General features: G+C 41.9%; 1 protein-coding gene across 1 annotated transcript in view; it reads right to left on the minus strand.

Moving 5' to 3' along the window:
* The window catches only part of LOC131218988 (QWRF motif-containing protein 2-like), an 82,025-nt gene that overhangs the window by 33,902 nt on the left and 26,631 nt on the right, over window positions 1-21,492 (minus strand). The window contains exon 3 of the mRNA XM_058213925.1: window positions 3,408-3,527. Coding sequence (XP_058069908.1) covers window positions 3,408-3,527 — 120 coding nt within the window. The remainder of the gene's footprint in view (window positions 1-3,407; window positions 3,528-21,492) is intronic.

Consider the following 21,492-nt stretch of genomic DNA (forward strand, 5'->3'; position numbering starts at 1 on the left):
CACAAATGGACCACACCACATATAGCAGTTGTGATAATAATTTTCACCGTTAAAACATTTGGAGGCCCACCATAACGTTTATTTTCCATCCAATATGTTCATAAGGTCAAAAAGACCTAGATTAAGAGGGAAAACAAATATCATATTGATCCAAAACTTTTGTGACCCCAAAAGGTTATCAATGGTAAACGTTCAATCTCCCACTACATTTTTCAGTGTGGTCCACTTGCTCTTTAGATCTATCTTATTTTTGGGCTCAAGACTTACGACGAGCTCGCCAAATAGATGGACGGTTTGGATACAACGTATACGTCATAATGGGACCCACGGAACTTGCCAACATCAATACAGCAGCTATATAGCTGGTGTGTGGTACACTAGCTACTCCGTTTCCGCCGCTCTAAGCTAGTGCTCATTCCCACCTTCTGAAGAAGATGGTGACTTCAAAAAAGGCCTCTAAAGCCATTCTCGCAGCAACAGGGATAGGGTTCCGGTCATCCCGGAACCCTAAAATTTTAAAAATCTCCCCAAATCCCTGTGGGTTTTGGCAGACCTGTCCATCGAGTGGCCCCACGGTTCCAATAACTCAATCTTCTTTCACGGGTACTGAAATCTCCTTTTAATAAAGATTTTCGCCCTTTTTTTTCTGATTTTCCGGTAAATCCGCGGATACAACACGATAGTATCGCTAATATCGGCGATTTCGCAAAAAAATCATGTGATATTTGTGATATATCGCACGATAAAAAGAATTTTGGTTTTTTTTTAAATTTCCAAGGGTATTGGATGGGTTTCGTCTCGCTGGGCAGCAATAACGATAATATCGGCCGATAGTATCGATACTGGATGAAGTAAACACAACCTAAGAATCTTAGAACAAAGAGGAATATACAACTTAGTGAAATGAAATCTTTATTGTAGTCAGAATACTCAAACAAGAACTTCTGCAGACTCAGAAAAGTCTGCCACCTTCCACATCCTAGAATATCCTATATGGGTCCTTGGACCCATCCTAGAATCCCTACGAAGTCTGAACGAAGATTTTCCAACTCTTCCATTGGTTCTAAACCAATCTAATCCACAATTCCAAACCAACCTAATCCATAAACTACGTAGCAACAGCTTCATCCACAAAGATCTACCCAAATGTTAAAGCCTAAAAAGATGTGGTTCCAGAAAAATCAGCCCCCCAAATCATCAAAGAATCAGCAAAAGATCAGCAACTATAATCTTCCAAAAATAGCAATCTTAGTCCCAGATGTTCAGCCCCAAAAGCAGCTCCATTCGGCATGTGGTGGGCCCATGATGGACCTTGGGCCTACATTATGAGGGTTAATTACCAAGTCTTCTAGGCACTTGTTCGTATTTCTAAAGTAAAGCTCTTCGTCTAGGCAAGGGTGCTAATGGCCTGATTTCATTGGGTATAGACGGGCCTGCTCTTAAGGAATCAGGCCTGTGAACGGGCCCATGGTAACCACGCTTCATTAAGCCTGAGGCAGGCCCATGATAACTGCATTAAGCCCAACCTACAGGCAGCCTTCCCCTCTTGAGCTATTGTGGGGCCCACCTCATGTATGTATGTCATCCAACCTGTGCTACAGGTTCACCCAATGAGCGTGTCTCTCTATGTCTGTACATGTATATATGCAAAAATAGGGCAATAGGTCTAGTTGTATCAGCACCACCATTATTATGGTGGCACCGAGCTATTGTGGGGTCAAGCAAATGCTTGTATGATATCGAACCCATCAAACAGGTTAGCCCCAGCACAATGAACAGCCACTAGAAAATTGAAGCAATTAAATCATTATGTGGGCCACACCCTAGAAAACAATGGACAATGCCTAAAAACCCCAAATTACATTTTATTTTATTATTTTGGGTGGGGGGTGTCCTGATTGTTGTATCAGCCTGTTTTTTTGGAGCGTCCGGAATCATCAGGAGGGCCGTACCTTAGAAAGCAATGGACAACCAACCAAAATACCTCAAATTACATGTGGGGACACCTGATGATTGGATCAACTTGTTTTGGGTCTCCCGTTTTTATTGTAGAGCAACCCTATTTGAATGGGTTGGCCATCACCGCGGTGGGCCCCGCAATAGCTCAGAACCAATTTTGGTGGTTGTTCATTGTTTTGTGGTGTGGCCCACCTAATGAGTGAATTAGCGTGATTTTTGCTATGGTTGATCTTTTTAGTGGGGAGAACCTATTGGACGAGTTGGAGATCATATGCAGCTGAGGTGGGCCCCATAATAGCTCAGAAGCAATTTTGGCAGTTGTTCATTGTTGTGGTGTGGCCCACCTAATGGGTGAATTAGCCTGAGTTTTCCTATGGTTGATCATTGTAGTGGGGAGAACCTATTGGACGAGTTCGAAATCATATGCACCTGAGGTGGGCCCCAGAATAGATCGGTGACACCATAACAATGGTGGAATTGACACCATGAGCATTCCTCATATGCATGTGCATATATGTGTGCAAATGATGGCTGCATGGAGCAAAATAACGCGGTGGTTTATTACAGCAGAAAGGCTTGAAAATAACGAGGCGAAACAGCCCTTGGAGACTTGAGCCAGGACCACATCAATGGAAATTGTTCTTCTTTTTCTTTGTTTTAATAACGTCGGGATGTCCCCATCCCATTTTAATGCGAGACTATTTCATGCGGATGCACGCAATCACCCACAAACCACATGCATTAGGTAATCCCAGGGAGGGGAATCAAACTCTCATCTTTGGGGAGCACATCCACGATGCCTGGCGTTCGCCCAAACCCTGTGCAGGTACATCAATGGAAATTGTTTTGGGAGCCTTGCAACAAAACATCAACATGGGCCCAGGCTGCTCTTAGGCTTGGTCCCTTGTGTTTCAGAGATCAAGCCGATCTTGGGTTTGGCTCATATTCAAGGTCAGGACCGTCAGGTTCAAGTCTGCCTGGCCCAACCCTATGATACCCTAAGCTTGAGCAAAAAGGGTTTCCTTAGAACTTCAAGGGGTTTGAGACATTCTGGGCCACACAATCACTTCACAGCGGCGATCAAGGAACTGAGTCAGATGACAGGCATGGCCAGTCTAGAGGGGTTGATCTGCGCGTTTAAGGTAGAAAGGTTGATTCCTGTATCTCTCATCTTCAGTTTGTAGACAACGCACTGCTATGTTTTGAATTTCCTGGGGTGGGGCTAGATGATGGGTTATGACAGACATCAGGGATATCTTGGGATGGTATAGCTGGATCTCTTCCTACGACCCATTCACAACAACATACCAAAAGATTCTGAATAATAAAATAAAGAAGGCAATAATTTCTACTGAAAAATACAGAGAAAACTATTAACCCAAAACAGAAAAGTCTATTAAAGAAATTGTGCATATGAAATACAACAGAGATGAAGCAAAGGATGATACCTGTCCCCTAAGGATGGTGCTTAGCTTCAACTTTTGCCTCAGCACTTGTAGCTGGCTCCTTTTAACAGTAACAGAACCCCGCAGTTCTGAGGTAGTCACCCATGCATTACACAGATTTTTCTGGTACAGACAAAAGCATTTGAATGTTAAACCCCCTGGAATTTTGGTACAAAAAAAAGTGTTCTAACCAATCAAGTGACAAAGAATATGAATTTAGACGTGGTAGAGCATTAACAAAAGCAAACATATTAAAATCCAACCACTGCAACAGAAAACACATTCTCGTGCTGTTGGATAACCGTGATTAATTTGTGCAACAACAGATTTCAAATTCAAATACACTTGTGGAGAAGTAACAGGATCTAAACAGTGTGTGATGTTATCATGTCAGCATGTAGAGGTGTATATCCAGTTGCCTGGACAAAGAGAACTGATCACTTAAAGGCAATGAGGTGTATACCATCTTTCCTGCTAGCATGCAACTTGCACAGGACTTCCCTACCATGAGATCAGCAGGCCCGCCATGAAGATCACCAGTCTCAAAGATCAGGCTAATCTGGTCACTAGGTGGGCCCACACCTGTATGTTAAGTCACGCCATCAGTAGTCCATTAATTACAACAGTGTAGCCCATCTGATGAGTGACCAACCTGATTTTTGTGCTGGGTGATCTTCATTGTGAGGTCCACAGTTTTCATGGTACGGGTTTCCTGCACAAGTGGCATATTGGCAGGAAGGATGGAACAGCACCACAAGTGATAGTGTCATCGCTTGTCGGTGATCAATCCTCAGGCTAAAGAGACTTTAGTAGGTTCTTGAACAAACTCTCCTACAGGAAAGGAATTATTAGGCTGTGATGAACTAGGAGACACAGAGCCCTTTTGCACTAGCAGATCCAGGTGGAACACATTTTGATGATCCAAACGATTGATTTCACACTGCAGAAAGGGGGATGCCCCAAAAATCTCCCATATGGGAAGATCCTATCATTCTGATCTTCAGCTTCTTTTACAGACCATTAATGTCCTTTATAAATGAGTATATGTGGGCCATTGAACAAAGTATTGGGATCTTCCAATGTAGGAAATTTTGGAGCATCCCATCCGTGATGAGGCCGATCAGATCACCAAATCTGGCTCCACTTGTATGGTATGGGGGCATCAGGACACTATTCATTATGTTACATCCTGATCCTGAAGCATCAGGACCTCTTTAATTCCTCTCCACAGGAAACTTCTTAGGAGAGGGAGATATCATTGTCAACAATCCAATTTGGAGTTCCTTTGCCAATTAAGCTCCACCGGCGGTTTCCTTTGCTTGGCTAGATTCAAAAGGGACAGGCATGACCCATGGTCTTGGGACTAGTACTCACTGTGGTGAGAAAGAAGAGATCACATCACATTGTCCAGGATAGCTACTCGCAGGCAGTGATTTAAGTAGCGAATAGCATGTAGCATAGAATTCACCCATCTGAAGCATGAGGCATAAGCTACACAGCATGTAGGGTAAGCTTCATGCTACTTAATAAATTTTTGGTCAAGGTTGCGCTTGGTTGCACCAATTTCATGATATTCACCAAACTAGACTAATTAATAGTAAAATTTAATCAAATTTCATAATATTTGGTGCAACCTAAAGTAATAGGAAAGGATCATCATTTTAAAGAGAGAGAGAGAGAGGAGCAATGGAACTGATTTAAGACTGTTATTTATATTGCTTTTACTAAATTAAAAAAAAAATGTAACAAATTATTGAAAACATTAATTGATTTTCATGTTGCAGTGAAAAATGACTTGTAATGTGAGCTACGTAGCATGTAGCATATGCAGCCTATCATGTAGCATAGGCTACACGTGACTTAAAAGTTATTTTCATGAGCTACATAGGGTAAGGTATACGCTATACATAGTGTCGCTATTTAAAACACCGCTCGCAGCAGAATTGGACGTGAGAGGTAACAGCTGCACAATGTTTCTCTGGAATCACAACATTGGCAGCATTGTTCTAGACAACACAGGGAGCTTAATAAAAGCAGTTCTGTAGGGCAACAACATCCACAGCTTGGGCTGACCAGTGACCTCGTGATGGACTTGTCCCAAAAGGCAGTCACTGTCTCGTGCTTCAAAGGTTTTCTTTGGCTGAAGATAGGCTGCAGGTTTGCACAGAACTCCAACCCGAGGCATAGCCCCAGGGCCCATTCTAGATACGTATCATACATGCTAGATACATCACGCCAGACACAAATTGATACAGACAATTATCCTGGATACTTGTGTTATACTTGTAGGACATATTTTAACCAAGCCCTATGTTCCTATTGTATTAGGCTTGTCACCCTTGAAATCCTGAAACTTTTAAAAATGGTTATAACAAAGTTCTTTTTTTCTTTTTTTTTTGAGAGAGAGAGATGTATAACTGAGATTTTGTTAAGAAACTGCCCAAAGGAGGAAAAGAATACAGCCCGTCAGCTAGGACAAAAACCAAGAATCAATATTAGCAGACTTCGCTGCTTTTATAAAAGGGGCCCATTCCAAAACAGCAAATTTCACTAAGCCAATAATCTCTTCAACAGAGGGGCTCTTGTTTTGGAAGCATCGACTGTTTCAGCCTTTCCATATAAACCAGAAGATTCCCCAAGTGACAAGCCTCCAAATAGCTCTCCAAGCATTACCCATAGTAGCTCCATGCACCGCCCACAACAGCTGATCAAAAGACTCTGGCATCACCCAAGATATATGGAAAACCAAGGTGAAGTGATCCCACATTTTGCACACAAAGGAACAATGGATGAAGAGGTGGTCCACCGACTCTGCATCTTTCTTACTCATCAAAAAGATACTGGGGAGAATAAGGGATCTTTTTTGGAAGTTATTGGTGGTTAGAACTCACTTTCTCTCAAAAGGCCAAACGAAGGCCACAATCCTTGGAGGGGCACCATAGAACCCCAAAGTGAAACGGAAGGGGAGGCATGGGGGTCGGTTTAGAAATAGAACTATTAAACAATCTTACCAAGAAGGGCCAGAACTATGAATTCTCCAAATCATTGGGTCTTCTTCTTGAGGTGACAGTATGAAGAGCTTCAAATGGGTGAAGAGATTAAGAAACTCCTCAAATTCCACATCTGACATATTTCTGTAGCACAGGGGGAGACCAAACAACCGATCCACCCTCATGGAGTAGCAATGATTAACAAAAATAAAACGGTCCATAGTACTGCTAGCAATACTCGGGAATAGATCTTGTAAAGCCCTGTCCCCACACCAAAGGTCAACCCAAAATCGAATCTGATTCCCTTTTCCAAGAGAGGAGACACCTTCACGAAAGACTCAAAGAATATGCCTTATTCCAGCATCAACAAGAAAGACTCACAAAGAATATACATTATTCCAGCATCAACATCATCACCATCGTCATCATTCTATTGAACTAGTTATTTGGGGTTGACTTTCTGAATCCTATTTCAACAATTATCCCTATCCAAGACCCTATCCTTGGAGAGTAAACAAGACTAAACAAGATTCCCTCCTTGCAAGAGCCGGTCTTCATTGCACATTCAAACCTTATGCCTACTCCCCATGATTTTACTCTTATTGGAGCTACTCCTACAGCAAATACAAGCAAAGGAGATCAATAACAAGGAGACATCAATCTCAATAAAGAGGCGATGCTTCATCCCTACTTGAAGCAAAGGTCAAACGAGCATTTTTCAAACACGCTTCAAGACTTGGCCCATCTGACCTCACACCTTCTATAACTCGGCACACCTCTTCAGATTCAGCCTGCTAAACGGTGAAACCTTCCACTATGTCAGCCACAAGCTACAAGCAATGAATCTCCACATAATCCTCCCTTTTGGACGATGATTGTCCACATGCCACACACAAGGAAAGAGATCCAATAGAAGTAAAAATCATTCAATAAATCTTGAAAAGATCATAGAACCTCCACTAATTCACAATGAATAAGGCCAATGCATACTGACAATGAATAAGGTCCAGCAATTCTGTGTCCTGCATAAGATGCATGCATTTCAAACCATAGTTTGCATGTTTGTCATATAATCGATAGTCAGAACTTTATCCTTCCCCACCAACCAACCGAATGCATCACCAGATGAATCTTGAAAAGGTTGAAAAACATTCACCAAACTACCCACACAATCTCACAATGGATAAAAAAGGTGGTCCACCTATTCAACATCTTGGAGGCATAAGATGAATACATTTGGAATAATCATTTACTTGTTCCTAAGTAATCACCAGTCGTTACCTTATCCTTCCCCACCAACCAACTGAATGCAGCCACCCTCGGTAGACAGATATAAGACCAAATCCACATTGTACAAACGTCCTTTGCAAAGGATCATTAGATAATGCTAAATAGAAGGATCTAACCAAGAAAGATTCTAATTCATTGGGCTTCGAAGCCAATTTGTTCCTCTTCAAAAAAGGCTTGCAGCACTGCTATTGCTCCATAAGGCTCACAAGTTCTACAATTTCGCATTGCTTAGAATAAATGTGAAACTAAGGCAGCCAAACTCATGTTTCCCCTCAACAGAGTAGCATCGAGACATCATCACCTCCCTCTTGAAATCCACATGAGCCAACCAAGGGTAGCTACTATGAGAATCTCCTTGCAATCAATTTTAACTAAAGCCCGGCCTCTATAACTGTGCTTTCTAAAGTTGCACTTGTTTTATGGATGAGCAGAGGCTTCATTTGAAAAACCATTTAAAAAATAATAATAATAATAAACCTACAAAGGCAGCAAGATACCACAAATGGAGCAAAACAAAACAATAAAAACAACGGCAAAACCAGCCACGAATAATGCTTTTTTATAAACTAAAGTTGCATTTAAATTAATTTTTAATCCTCCAGAATTCTAGAGCCTTCCTACAAACCTCCAATTTATTTGCTTCCTCTCTAGTCTCATCAACCAACACCAAACCATCTACAAACAATATACACCAAGAACTAAAGTTGCATTTCAATTAATTTTTAATCCTCTAGAATTCTAGAGCCTTCCTACAAACCTCCAATTTATTTGCTTCCTCTCTAGTCTCATCAACCAACACCAAACCATCTACAAACAACATACACTAAGGGGCCACAAACTAGACACTGGTGGTTAATTGATCTGTAATTAATCTATAACAATTTCAAAAAGACAAAGGCCCAATGCTAACCCTTGATGAAGATTCTCTACTACTAGTCTACTAGGAACTCATCAATATCACCACAGGCCATTTTAACACTTGTAACAATACCCTCATACATATTTTTAGTGATGTCAAAGTATCTTTGCCAAACATCTCATCCTCATCACCTGCCACATATCCTCCCTAGGTAGTCTACAAAACACTTTCTCCAAATCTACAAAAAAACCATGCATAGGTTCAATCTCTTCCCTCTATACTTTTCCATTAATTGTCTAAGTAGAAAAACAACAACAATTGTTGATCTTCCTGGCATGAAACTAAACAGATTCTCTGATATCCTTCTTCCTTGTCCTGTCTTTATTCCACCACCCTCCCAGAGCTTCCCTAGTATGACTCAAAATTTTGACCCCCTGAAGAGTATGTGCTACCATGTTTAACAAAACTATAATTCGTAGTGGGTTAATCATCGTCATCAACATCATCATAATAGAATTGTCCAAATAAAAATTCACAAAAGCAAATGTGCATAGCATCTTCCAAATGGAGCACACGTATCCAAACTCGAACTGCATGTCGTATGAGGGAAAGCAGCAGGGGATTCCAAGTGCTGGAGCACAGAAGTATCTGCTTCAAAATGTTTACAAGTATAAAAAGAATGAGAAGTGGGAGATGGAACACAAGTGATTCAAAGTGGGAACAGCACATGGGTTGAAGGTTTCTTCAGCTAATATCCAAATCTATACGTTGGATTTTAGAACTGGAGGGTCATGTCCCCATTCCGCATATACATGTTCTGTAAGTATCATGATCTAGTTATCATCAATGTCTTAAAAACCAGACTGGACCTGACAGTTGGAGCACCTTGGACTAGAACCAAACACAAAAAACATTCCGGTTCAAGTCAACTGGTGGTTGTCCATTTCCTTGAAAAACTACACGAGTACAATGCTGAAACTCAAAACCATGATCTCCATTCAAGTGCCAAATGCATTATCCAACACATTAGAGGCATTTTGGTCTTTTGGATGTTCATTATTTCTACTTTATTTGTATTCTAAGAAAATGTCTTACGTATAGTTGCACGAATCATGAAGCAAAGCGGCAATAAGTTCAGGTGCAGGAGTGGGCAAGGTATCTATTCAATATGTTGGCAAGTATAAACAGCTAGGAAGCAAAAGCAGGGGCACGAGCCGAAGTCCAATTCACAGTAGGAGAGGCACCTGGTTAAAAGGATTGTGTCACGCCCCGAAAATGGGCCCCGGGCCCCTAACTCAATCTTGGGGCACGACAACGAGGGGAAAAAAAAAATTCTCGTTTTTTTTTTTTTTTTTTCGAAGCGATGGGGTCCGCTCAACCCCCAGATCCACCTCCCTTTTGGGCTCGCGCCCTGGAAGGGTTTTGACAATGGACATAAGGTCCACCACTGCTTCTCCATGGGGTCCACTTGATGGACAGGGTGGATAAAACCCATACAGCACTGTGGACCCAGGGGGCCCACCAGATGGACCTGATAGATATAAAACATATACATTAGGGAGGATCCCACCACGTGTGGGACCTGCTGCTGTTGGACAGCATGCTAGGCACACTGTCCTCAAAGCAGGGCCTCACGTTGTGGGCCCTATTCCAGTTCAGTCAGTGGGCCCCACAACAGATGGGCCACATAATGTTTTTTTTATGGTGGGCATCATCAGCCCCCATTGCCTCCAGCAGTGGAGTCCACTTGGACATAAAACCGCCCCCATTTTGGGGTTGTGATGCCACGCTCAGGTCAAGTTGTCCGTGTAGATGGATGGTGCGGATAAAGCACATGCATCTTGGTAGGCCCCACAACCCAAAAAGGGTGGCAAAAGCGGGTGGATGGCAAGGATGGACACATGCATCATGGTGGCCCAATCCCATGGTGGTCCACTTCAAATTTAGACAGCTGGATCATCACATAAATCAAATGGGCTGATCCATAAGGTGATCCACCAATGGAAGGATGGACAACTTGGAAAATGGGTCTAATGGCCCATCAAAAAACAAAATTTACATGAAAGATGAAACAAGTAAAAAGAGGGTGGTGCAAAGTGACCTACCGGTTTTAAGGGTGATTGTCCTCCTTGATCCAAACTGCCGGAATGCTTGGACCTAGGGCTGTACACAAGTCAAGCTAGCTCGAAAAGCTCACTTGGCTCGGCTCGGCTCGATCTAGCTCGGCTTGACTCAGCTCGACCGACGACTCGACGCAAGCCAAGCTTCATATGAGCCAGCTCATTTCAGCTCATTTTGAAAATGAGCCGAGTTCGATCACAGTGGATTTTGACTCGACTCGAACTCGGCTCAACTCGAAGTTAGAGCTTGACTCGAATATATATTATATATATAATATATTATATTTTTTTTTTAAAAAAAGTTAAAACTTAAACCCTACCACCCTATTCTTCTGTCCCTTTCTTACCATTTTCCCTTCCTCAGCCAACTCGTGCACGCCTGAGCTCCGCTCTCTCCCTCTCTTGTGCCCGAGCTCCAGTCCCCCCCATCTCTCTCTCTCTCTCTCTCTCTCTGTGCACCAACAATAAGGTACCTCTATAGCTCTATCCAATATTGTATATATATTATTAATTGAATATTTGATTTAGGAGTTAGGTCGAGTGTGGGTTGGGTTAGTTAGGTCGGGTGGCTAGGTTGAGTCGGGTGTCGAATGGGTCAAGTTGCTGAGTTGAGTCGGGTTCGGGTTCGGTGCCAGGTTGGGTTGGGTTGGGTCGGGTCGGGTTGGGAGCAGGCTCGACTCGACTCGACTCGATCCACTAGCTCGCCTCGAGCTCGACTCGAAAGGTTTAGCAAACAATCCAAGCTCCATTGGTAAGCTCGAGGCCGAGCACGAATGCAAGCTCGAGGAGAGCATGAACAAGTCAAACCAAGCTTGGCCCACCTCGACTCGACTCGGCTCGATGTACAGCCCTACTTAGGCCCACCAAGCTGAGGAATCTCAGCTCTTCCCTTCTCCCTTTTGCTAAAATCACACTCCCTCCCCCCTCTTTCTCTCTCTCCCTCTCTTTCCCTATGAAAATTTCTACAACTCCCCTTTTTTGTTTTCTTTTAGGAAAAAAAAAATTGAGAAAATGAGGCAATTCTCCCTTTTAAAGAGAGAGCTCCCTCCCATAGCTCGCATGAGTGACATGTGGAGGGAGAGAGAGCCTTAGTGGCCATCATGCATTGGCCAATGGCATGTGTTGGATCACATACATTGGTGGATAAAGAAGTGGTGGAAGGAAAGAGACTGAGTGGGGGAGTTAGTGGAGGATGATTGATGGTTAGATGAGATAAGAAAGAGAATTGAGTATGGTTTGGTGAGTGTGAAGGAGATAAGAGACACTGGGTGAGGTGGCATGTGAGGTATAAAGTGAGGGTGAGGTATGAAGTGGGGTGCACATGTAGTAGATGATGTGTAAAGTGAAGTCAACACTCCATGGTGGTCAACAAGTCCTTACTAAACCTACTACATATGAGGTGTATATAATGTTTATGCGCACGCCTTCTCGAGCTCGTACACGTGCGTGCATGTGAGCGTGCGAAGTGCGGTCACAAAGCTACAAGAGTGCCACGTACACATAACATAGTCTCGCCACATTCATGAACAAGCAATTCTCATTCCAAAATGGCAAACATAAACTCCAATGGGCATAGATAACCGTCGGTATGAAATAAAAGATATCCGGACAATGCACATGCCCCACAGTCTAACACGTGTGATGTGCGGTGCAAATGTAAATAAACACCTGACGTAACACAGGGACAATCGATAAGTCATAATGGCATCCGATCAATCGTGGATATAAAACCCATCTAGGGTCCAATGTGACCCCTTTGCTTGAAAAGGTAGGACCCATTGCTAGAAGCATTTAGGGCCCACCTTGATGTATATATTGTATATCCACACCATCCATCAGTTTCCATAGATCATTTTAAGGCACGAGCCCCCCAAAAAAGAAGCATGTTTGAGTCTTAGGTGGGGCCCACCCCAAGGACAGTGGTGATTGAACATCCCACCATTCAAACTCCCCAAGGCCCACCGCTACTGACCCCCAGAGTGGGAAATATCCCTAGAGTTCCAGCAACGGACCCCACCACGTGGGAGCTGTGGAGATAATGATGTCCACCGTCGATACCTTCCTGGCCCTCAACGCTAGGGGTGCAGAAATGCAACAGATTCAAAACTCAAGTGGACCCCACGGCTGGGAGCAAGGTTAGTGGCTCCCACCACCAAAACCTTCCAGGAACCCACGTTGATGCATATATTTTATACCTCCACCGTCCATCTGCTTTGTCAACTATGGGGGGCCCACCCTAATGTACATCTTGTAGATCAACACCGTCCAGCTAGTGCAATGTTTATTTGCCGCAAAATTTATTATGGGGCCCACTAACACGTGGGACCCATAGTAACGTTCATTTGCCATCCAATTTATTGAGGCCCACTAGGGATCCCACTATGATGTCGAGATGCCATCCACACTGCTTATAAGGTCACTCCGCCGAGTGGACCGAAAACACAATCAGTTTGATCTAAATTTGTAAGGCCCACCAAATGTGGGGACCACCGTGTTGTGGGTTTTATATATATGACATCCATCTAGAGGGGGCCCTCACCATGATGCATGTGACTTATCCACATTGCCATCTAGCAGGTGGACCCCACATGATTGCGTTTTATATACACCATCCACCTGTTTGGAAACACCCAGGGGTGTGGGCCCCACAAAAGTCAGAGGGACCCACCCAATGGTCGGAGCCCAACAATGAAGCCAATACCAATCTCAAGCAGACCACACCACAAGAAGCAGTAGTGATGGAACGTCCACCACTAAAACTTCCCAGGACCCGCTGCAATATATATTTTTCACCTTAACCACCTAGAGTGTGGGGCCCATTGCGGACCCCACCTTGATGCACATATTTTATATCCTACAATCCATCTAGTTTGCTAACTCATCTTAAGAGCAAAGTCCAAGATAATCAGGCAAATCCAAAGATGAAGTAGACCACACCATAGGGAACAACAGTGGATTATTGTCCACCATTGAAACTGTTGTGAGGCCCACCATGGTGGTTTTTTGCCACCCAGGTCATCGTTAAGGTGACGTAGAACCTGGAGGGAGTGAAGACATAAATATCATTTTTTTTCCAAGGCTTAAGTGGGCCCACCACCAAGAAAAAGATTTTAAGTATCCACCATTGCAAACTCTGTGGGGCCCACCATGAGAGTATATCTCAACTTCTAGCCTGTTCATAACCCCACACGGGAGGCAAATCCAAAGCCCAAGTAGGCCCCACCATTATATGTAGAGCAGCTTGTTCGTATTTTGGATTGGAGGGCGCGAGTCCTCCAGTCGAAGGTGATACCTCTTGTGAAGGTTCAGTGGGGACATCACATCGAGGAGGAGGCGACCTGAGCTGAGAGCGTGAGGCCAAGATGTGTAATTATTACCCTCAGTCATTTACTTAAATGCACTCCTTGTATGTAGAATGTATTACTTGTATCTGAGTTTCAAGGACAACTTTTTATAATGGGGGTAGACTGTAACGGGCTCAATTCTATCCATGATTGATTGGATTCCATTTTAACTCATCACTTGTCCTTATGTTAAGCAGGTATTTATTTATATTTGCACCACACATCGCACATGTTAGACTACATGGCGTGTGCGTTGTTTGAATGTCCTTTAATTCATACTAACAGTCATTTCTGCACATCGGAGCCTAGGTGTGCAGTTTTGAGATGGGAATTGCTTGTTCCCGAATGTGGCAAGACTATGATACACATCCGGCACCAGCGTAAGCTTTGTGACTGCACACGCATATGCGCACACGTGCGCAAGCCCGAAAAATCGCACGCACAAACATTACATACACCTCACATGTAGTAGGTTTAGAAAGAAGATATTAACTACCATGGAGTGTTGACTCCACTTTACACATCATCTACCACACGTGCACCTACTTTACACATCACCATCATTTTACACCTCACATGCCACCTCACCCCACTCACCTTCACTCATCTCCCTAACACACACCAAACTGCACTCATTCTCTTTCTTATCTCATCCATCCATCATCCTCCAATAACTATCCCACTCATTCTCTCCTTCCACCACCTCTTCATCTACCAAAGGATGTGATCTAACTTATGCCATAGCATGCTAATCACTAAGACTCTCTCTCCCTCCACATGTTGTTGAAGTGATAAAGTCCCTTGATGTACATTGATACACCACACACTGACAGCTTAAGCTTTTAGAGTAAATGGTTGTTTGACACATGTCACTCATGCTAGGTGTGGGAGGGAGCTCTCTACAAAAGGGAGAATTTCTCCCATTTTCTCAAAAAAAGAAAACAAAAAGGGAGTTGCAGAAAGTTTCTAAGGGAAAGGGGGGGCGCTAAGATTCCTCAGCTTGGTGAGGCCTAAGCCATCCGACATTTTCGAAAGGAGGACACACCATCATCACCATTAAAACTAGTAGGTCGCCTTGCACGACTCTATTTTTACTTTTCTTGTAAATTGTGTTTTGATGGCCCACTAGACCCATGTGCCAAGTTGGTCATCCATCCATTGGTGGATCGGCCCATTTGATTTATGTAATGATCCGTCCATCCAAATTCGAAGTGAACCACCACGAGATTAGGCCACCCACCATGATGCATGTGTCCATCATTGCCATCCACCCACTTTGGCCGCCCTTTTCGGGTTGTGGGGCCCACCATGATGCATGTGCTTCATCCACACCATCCGTCAACTTGACCCGTGCATGGCACCGCAACCCCAAAATGGGAGCACATTTTACACCCAAGTGGACCCCACTGCAGGAGGCAGTGGGGGTCGATGACGCCCACCATAAAAATTGTGGGGCCCATTGACTGAACCGGGACGGCCCACAACGTGGGGCCCTATTATGAGGACGTGCCTAGCACGTTGTCCAATAGCAACAGGTCCCACATGTGGTGGGACCCTCCTCGATATATATGTTCTATATCTATCACACGCATCTGGTGGGACCCCTCTGAGTCCACCATGCTATATGGGTTTTATCCATCCCGTCCATCAAGTGGACCCCATAGAGAAGCAACGATGGACCTAATGCCTACCATTAAAACCCTTCTAGGGCGCAAGCCCAAAAGGGAGGCAAATCCAGGTGTTCAATCACCTCCAAAAAAAATCCCCTCCTTGTCATGCCCCTAGGCCCCATTTTTGAGGAGTGATAAATTGTGCAACTAAAGACTCCCAAGTTAGAACAGTTCAACTAGGTCGGACTGGTAGTTGGACCGAGCAGTCTGACTTTGAAGCATTGGTTATCATAGCTTGTGTAATGTCATGTTTTGCTTCGAGGTTTGATATTCAACATCAAATGGAGGTAAACAGTCATAAAAAATAAAAATAAAAATAAAAATCTTAGAAGTGTCTAACATCACATATAAGAAGAGAAACTACAACACACTTTAAAACCTCCACTCATTTAGTTACCTCAACTATTCATGTCCCAAAAACACAAGTTGCCTAACGCTACTCAACAACTTTCCATCAATCATCTGCTTTGCTCTAGGCTGCTTTCGTAATTGATGATGAAGTCATCTGTATGTTCAAGCACGTCATTCTAGGGACCTCCACAATGCATAAAATTGTTCCTTCTACAGTTCTTTACGAGTCAAAAATGATGTTTGATCATTAGTTTTCCCTTCAAATGAGTGGGATAATGATTAATGAGTATCAAATGCATGTTGAGATTTGTTTTTTGGTTGGCCTTGATAAGGTAGGGAACTTTGATAATGGTTCAAGGGCCGGAAGGTACGGGAAGACCTAAAGGGACTAATCTCTAGGTGGTGAGAAAGGATATGAAGGCTTTTGTAACTTACCAATGATAGAACCTTAGACAGGTATTACTGGCGAAACACCATGAGCATAGCCAACTGTGAATAACCAGGCTATGATGATGACGATGCCTGTTGAAATTTTTTAGCCTTCCACAACAATTCCAAACATTTTATGAAGATTTCCAATACTGACTCAATATGTTACAAATTTATACCACATGGAAATATACACTGACAGTTCATCAAGCTGCAAAGTAGCAGGCCATCTTTATACTAGGCAATAATATAATGTCAGGCCATGGATTTGCTCCAGATTTTCAAATAGAGCATCTGGTTCTGGATTGTTCTTTCTAGCCCAATGTCTCTTTTCAGTTCCATAATTACATTTTATGTTTCAAACAGTAACTTGATATATGAACAGCTTAAGCAATTGAACTTGTCTACACCTCATCCCTTTGTTGGTGGCAACATATTCACCATGCCCACTATATTAACCAATCCACTTCCTAACAGTCCTTTCCCACCGTTATCCCATTCTCCACATTCAAATCATAGTTAGCAAAATGGCATACGGCAAAAAAAAAAAAAGAGGCAAGAGAAATGCTCACGTTTATTTTGGTCTCAATCACTAAAAAGGACGGTCAAAATTTCAGTCAAAGAAACATAAATGCCAAAAAAATGGAAAATGAAAAGTTCAGGTCTAATACAGTTTGGACTCAAAAAATGCCCATATATTATGCGTGCATATATTATATATAAATAAGTTTAAAATATAAAACTTAAACCAAAATAATTATATTTTAATTTTATTGGTAACTTGAAATTTTATCAAAAAGAAAGCAAAGGAGGGGTGGAAAAAGGATGATGTGAAGTCATCCAGCTAACAGCTACCTTGAAATTTTTCCAACGGGCTTCCAATGGAAGTGGAATCAGCACTAGCCTATTCCATAACCAGCCATTTAGCTTTGTAGAAGACTTAGAATTTCTATATGCATGAGCAATAATGTATATAGGTTACCGAGTGTTGCTCTGTCTCTCTCAAATCCAACCTTTTCAAGTCATTCTCGTATAAATCAATCCATCTCTGCTATAAAAAATTCACTTTCTACTGAATTCTATCAATGGATGGCAACCACCAATGTCTATTTTCTAAATCGCACCATGTTTAATTCTGTTTGCCCAAAGAAAATGAGGTTTTTTTTTTTTTTCTTTCAAAAGATATGGTGTTTTAAACGTTTAATCAGTTTTACGAGTTTTTTTCTCAAAAATACGGAGTTGAAAATAGAGTTTTGCAAACTATGGTTCAAATGCATTGAGATGTAACCATTGTAAAAACTCTTCATGATGGACTTTCTCGCTAAATTCAGGAGGGTCAACTTAGATGCAGTACTCTAATTCACAACCCATGCCATCATCTCCATTGCCACCCGACAGCTCTCCACAAATTTGGGGCTCAAATTTGAATTGATAAGTTAACCTATCATGCAAAAAGCACCACCGAACGGGAATGTCTACGAATAGACCCAAAAAAGCCTCTAATCTAAAGCACATTTGAAAGAGGAAACTACTCTAAAGGATCCATTCAACCATTATTCTTCCTTGTTTTAGCTTCCTTAATTATTTATGCCCTCATACACACAAGGTGCCCAATACTATTCAACAACTGAAGCAAAGACTGTTTCTACAAAAAGAAAAAGAAAATCCCTCTGCATAAGACATTAAAACTCCTACTAAATATGGACTTGTAGAATCTTTCCATCCTTCCCAATCGTGTAAACATATTGTGGGCCCCAAACTATGACATGATGATGTATAGATGTAGATCACAAGGGATGGAAGGATGAAGGATAAATTCTTGGATAATCTCACACATTGATTGTAATCAACCAATGTAATAGATTATTAGATAGCGCTTGATTGTAATAGCCTATTACATTGCGCCTATGGGAATTTTGTGCTCTCATCACCAGTCCCAATCCCAGATAAAAGAGGGTGGTTAAATCAAGTTGGCAACCGGCATCAAACTTATGCTATAACTTCCACCATGAATCTGACAATATGACATTCCAAACAAATATTGGGATAAGGTGGAACAGGATTCATGTAGCTGACACCAATTATTCAGGATAAGGATTAGATGATGATGATCAATCACATCACCATCTAGAGAGACCTCCACTCCCTAATTTTGGGAGAAAAACAATACCGTATTCAACTGTGTAATAATAATAAACTATCTATAACTCAACCCTTTATATAGAGAATGTTTCATGTATTTTCTACACTTAAAAGCCAAACAAAGCTTACCACATAGAGCTAACTTGCATCTTATGATTCCACTCCAAGCAAACAGAGAAAATTCTAGAAATCAAGAATCAAAATAAAGAAGATCGTCAGCTAATTGGGCCTGATTGTGCAGCATATGCATCTGGACTGTACAAATAAACATAATGGGCCATACAATCAGGTCTATAGGGATGTAAAGGCTGGTTTATTAGTTGACATGATATGGACAATGAGTTCATACAATTGGACAATTTGGATCACACAATTGGACCGATTCAATGATCCAACAGATACAGATCCAATCTTTTTCCTCCAACGTGTGCTACAATCGGGATGGGATTTGCACCACATCACATGATGCAGGATGATGGAAACTATCCTAGGATGCATGATAAGAGATCAATTACACATTAATTTCAGCAATCAACATGTAAAATCAAGCATATCCTCATAATAAATTCAAAAATTCAGATTTATAACATGAAGATCCTAGGTTTTCACATACACGGTGTACGAAAATATAAAATAGTTCAAGAGTGGTAAAATAGTTCAAGAGTGGCCCAGCTGGAAGTGGGGACTTCCAATCTAGCGTAGGCACGTTTCACATTCAAGGGAATGACTAGTAGGTTTTATGATTAGGGTTAGGAATGGGGAAATTTGAAATATGAAAAATTAGGGTTCATAAGAATTGGGGATTTTGGAATTAAGGTATTTAGAAATTGCGGAAAATAAGAAGTTGAAGATCTAAGGGTTTAGAAGGTTATAATAGAAGGGTAAAGAGGAAGACAAGAGAAGAAGAGAATACCTTTCGAAGAAAAGGAAGAGGAAGGCTGTACCTTGGAATCCACTACCAAACAAGCTTCTACCCTTCCACAATTTAATTGGAAGGGAGGGTTTTGTTAAATTTAATTTTTTTTAAAAAAAAACCCTAAAAAATAAGCAGGAAAATTCATTCACATAAGAGAGTTCCACTTTTCTTTTTTTTCTTCGCAATAACACCACTAGGGTTGGAACTACACCCTCCCTGTGCTTTTATAATTAAAATTCGGAATTAAAATCTACCGTAACTACAACCATGCCACTCACTTAAGTAAAGTGGCCCATTATCCAAAATAAGAAAACTAAAACATATATTATCAATCTCAACCATTAAATAACTCCTAAAAATAATCTTTAAAAAAACATAAAGAAAGCAAGATTAGAGTCCAAAGGGCCTAGATCTAAGAGATCTAGTGGCCCGATGGCCTGATCGACAAGATCCAACGGTCGGATCGACATGAAATAGAAATCTTATGACTAAAATGATCTCCTAAGCAGCCCACATGCATCATCCCAAGGTGGGGTCTTCCTGATGCACATCCAATGCATGCAGGGTCTTCAAAATGGCCCGGCAGGCCCCATCTAAAACTTGTCACCCATCCACAAAGAAAGTTATGCTGATGTGAGTGGTCATCTCCATCTCTGGTACATCCAAGTAGGTCCTCTGATGTCCCCATCATCACGCCAGTCTTTCCTGCCTCTTTTAGAACCACGTACCTTCAATAGTTGTATCTAGGACCCATTTCAGTGATTGCCTCATTCCATAAAACACATGTACTAGTCTCCTTCTAACCTAAAATATGCAAATGCTAATAAAATTCTAATCATACTTATTGGTCCATTATTAGGTGCAGATACACCTAAATGGCCTAATATCTATAGATCTCTTACCTCATTGTCCAATTGGACCTTGGCACAAATGAATGGGTCACACTTCGGCCTACATCAACATCAAAACGCAAGCACAGATGGCTAGTATGGAGTTCACATTAGAGGTATTTATCTGCCTAGCAGAGTTGTTTTTGTGACCATTTCTATATAGCCAGAGATTGAAGCTCTTACATGGGGGTTTCCATTGCTTGGGTGGACGGCTAAAAGTGAAGTTCACATTAGAGGTATTTGTTTACCTCTCAGAATTGTTCGTGTTGACAGTCTTAATATATAACCAGAGATTGAAGCTCTTACATGGGATTTTGCCTTGCTTGGCCATTTTCTTCCGTGCAAGTTAACTGTGGAAGATAAGTTCTAACATTTTCACTGGCTACCTAGGAGTTAGACCCTCAATAACTATAGAGCAAGGCATTCAATAATGGTAACAGTGGCCATAACGGCCATTAAGGCATCTTTTCAAAAAAAAAAAAAAAAAAAAACTGGTCGACCCTGGAACACATAACAGCTCCCACCGTTACTGACTGTTACATAAACATTTTTTAATACCTTGCCATAGAGACATCTTTGAAGTGGTCACCAATATTCCCAAGGTCGGGGTGAATTTCTATGCTGTTGTTCAACATGGGGTGCTGGAATCTTTGTTGGGGTTTAGCAGAAGTTCACTTTTTGGGTTCTCTTGTGGCTGTGGCTTGGAGACCTGGTCAAGTCTTTGTGACAACCAAGTTTGATCATTTCAGGAGGTACACGATACAAGCTGACTATGTAACTAACAACTTGCAACCTACCTACGGACGGTACAGGCGATACTTTTAAAGTAACAACCAAGTAAATCGATACATGTCCAACAAGGCCGAGTCATTTGTATGACTCAGCTTTTGCGGACAAAGCCTTTGTGATATTGGTTCCGGTCATGGCAAAGCCTTGTTTCAGGCCTTTGGTGATTTCAGCAAGTTGCCCATGTATTATAACCTGTTTCAATTAATTCATTTAAGAAGACAGAAAAAAGTCTATGCAAACATAATGGGAAGAGAAAATGAATGCAAAAGGTTCACTGACCAAAAAATATACCGATATG

This window comes from Magnolia sinica, chromosome 11 (assembly GCF_029962835.1).
Source record: "Magnolia sinica isolate HGM2019 chromosome 11, MsV1, whole genome shotgun sequence".
NCBI lineage: Eukaryota > Viridiplantae > Streptophyta > Magnoliopsida > Magnoliales > Magnoliaceae > Magnolia > Magnolia sinica.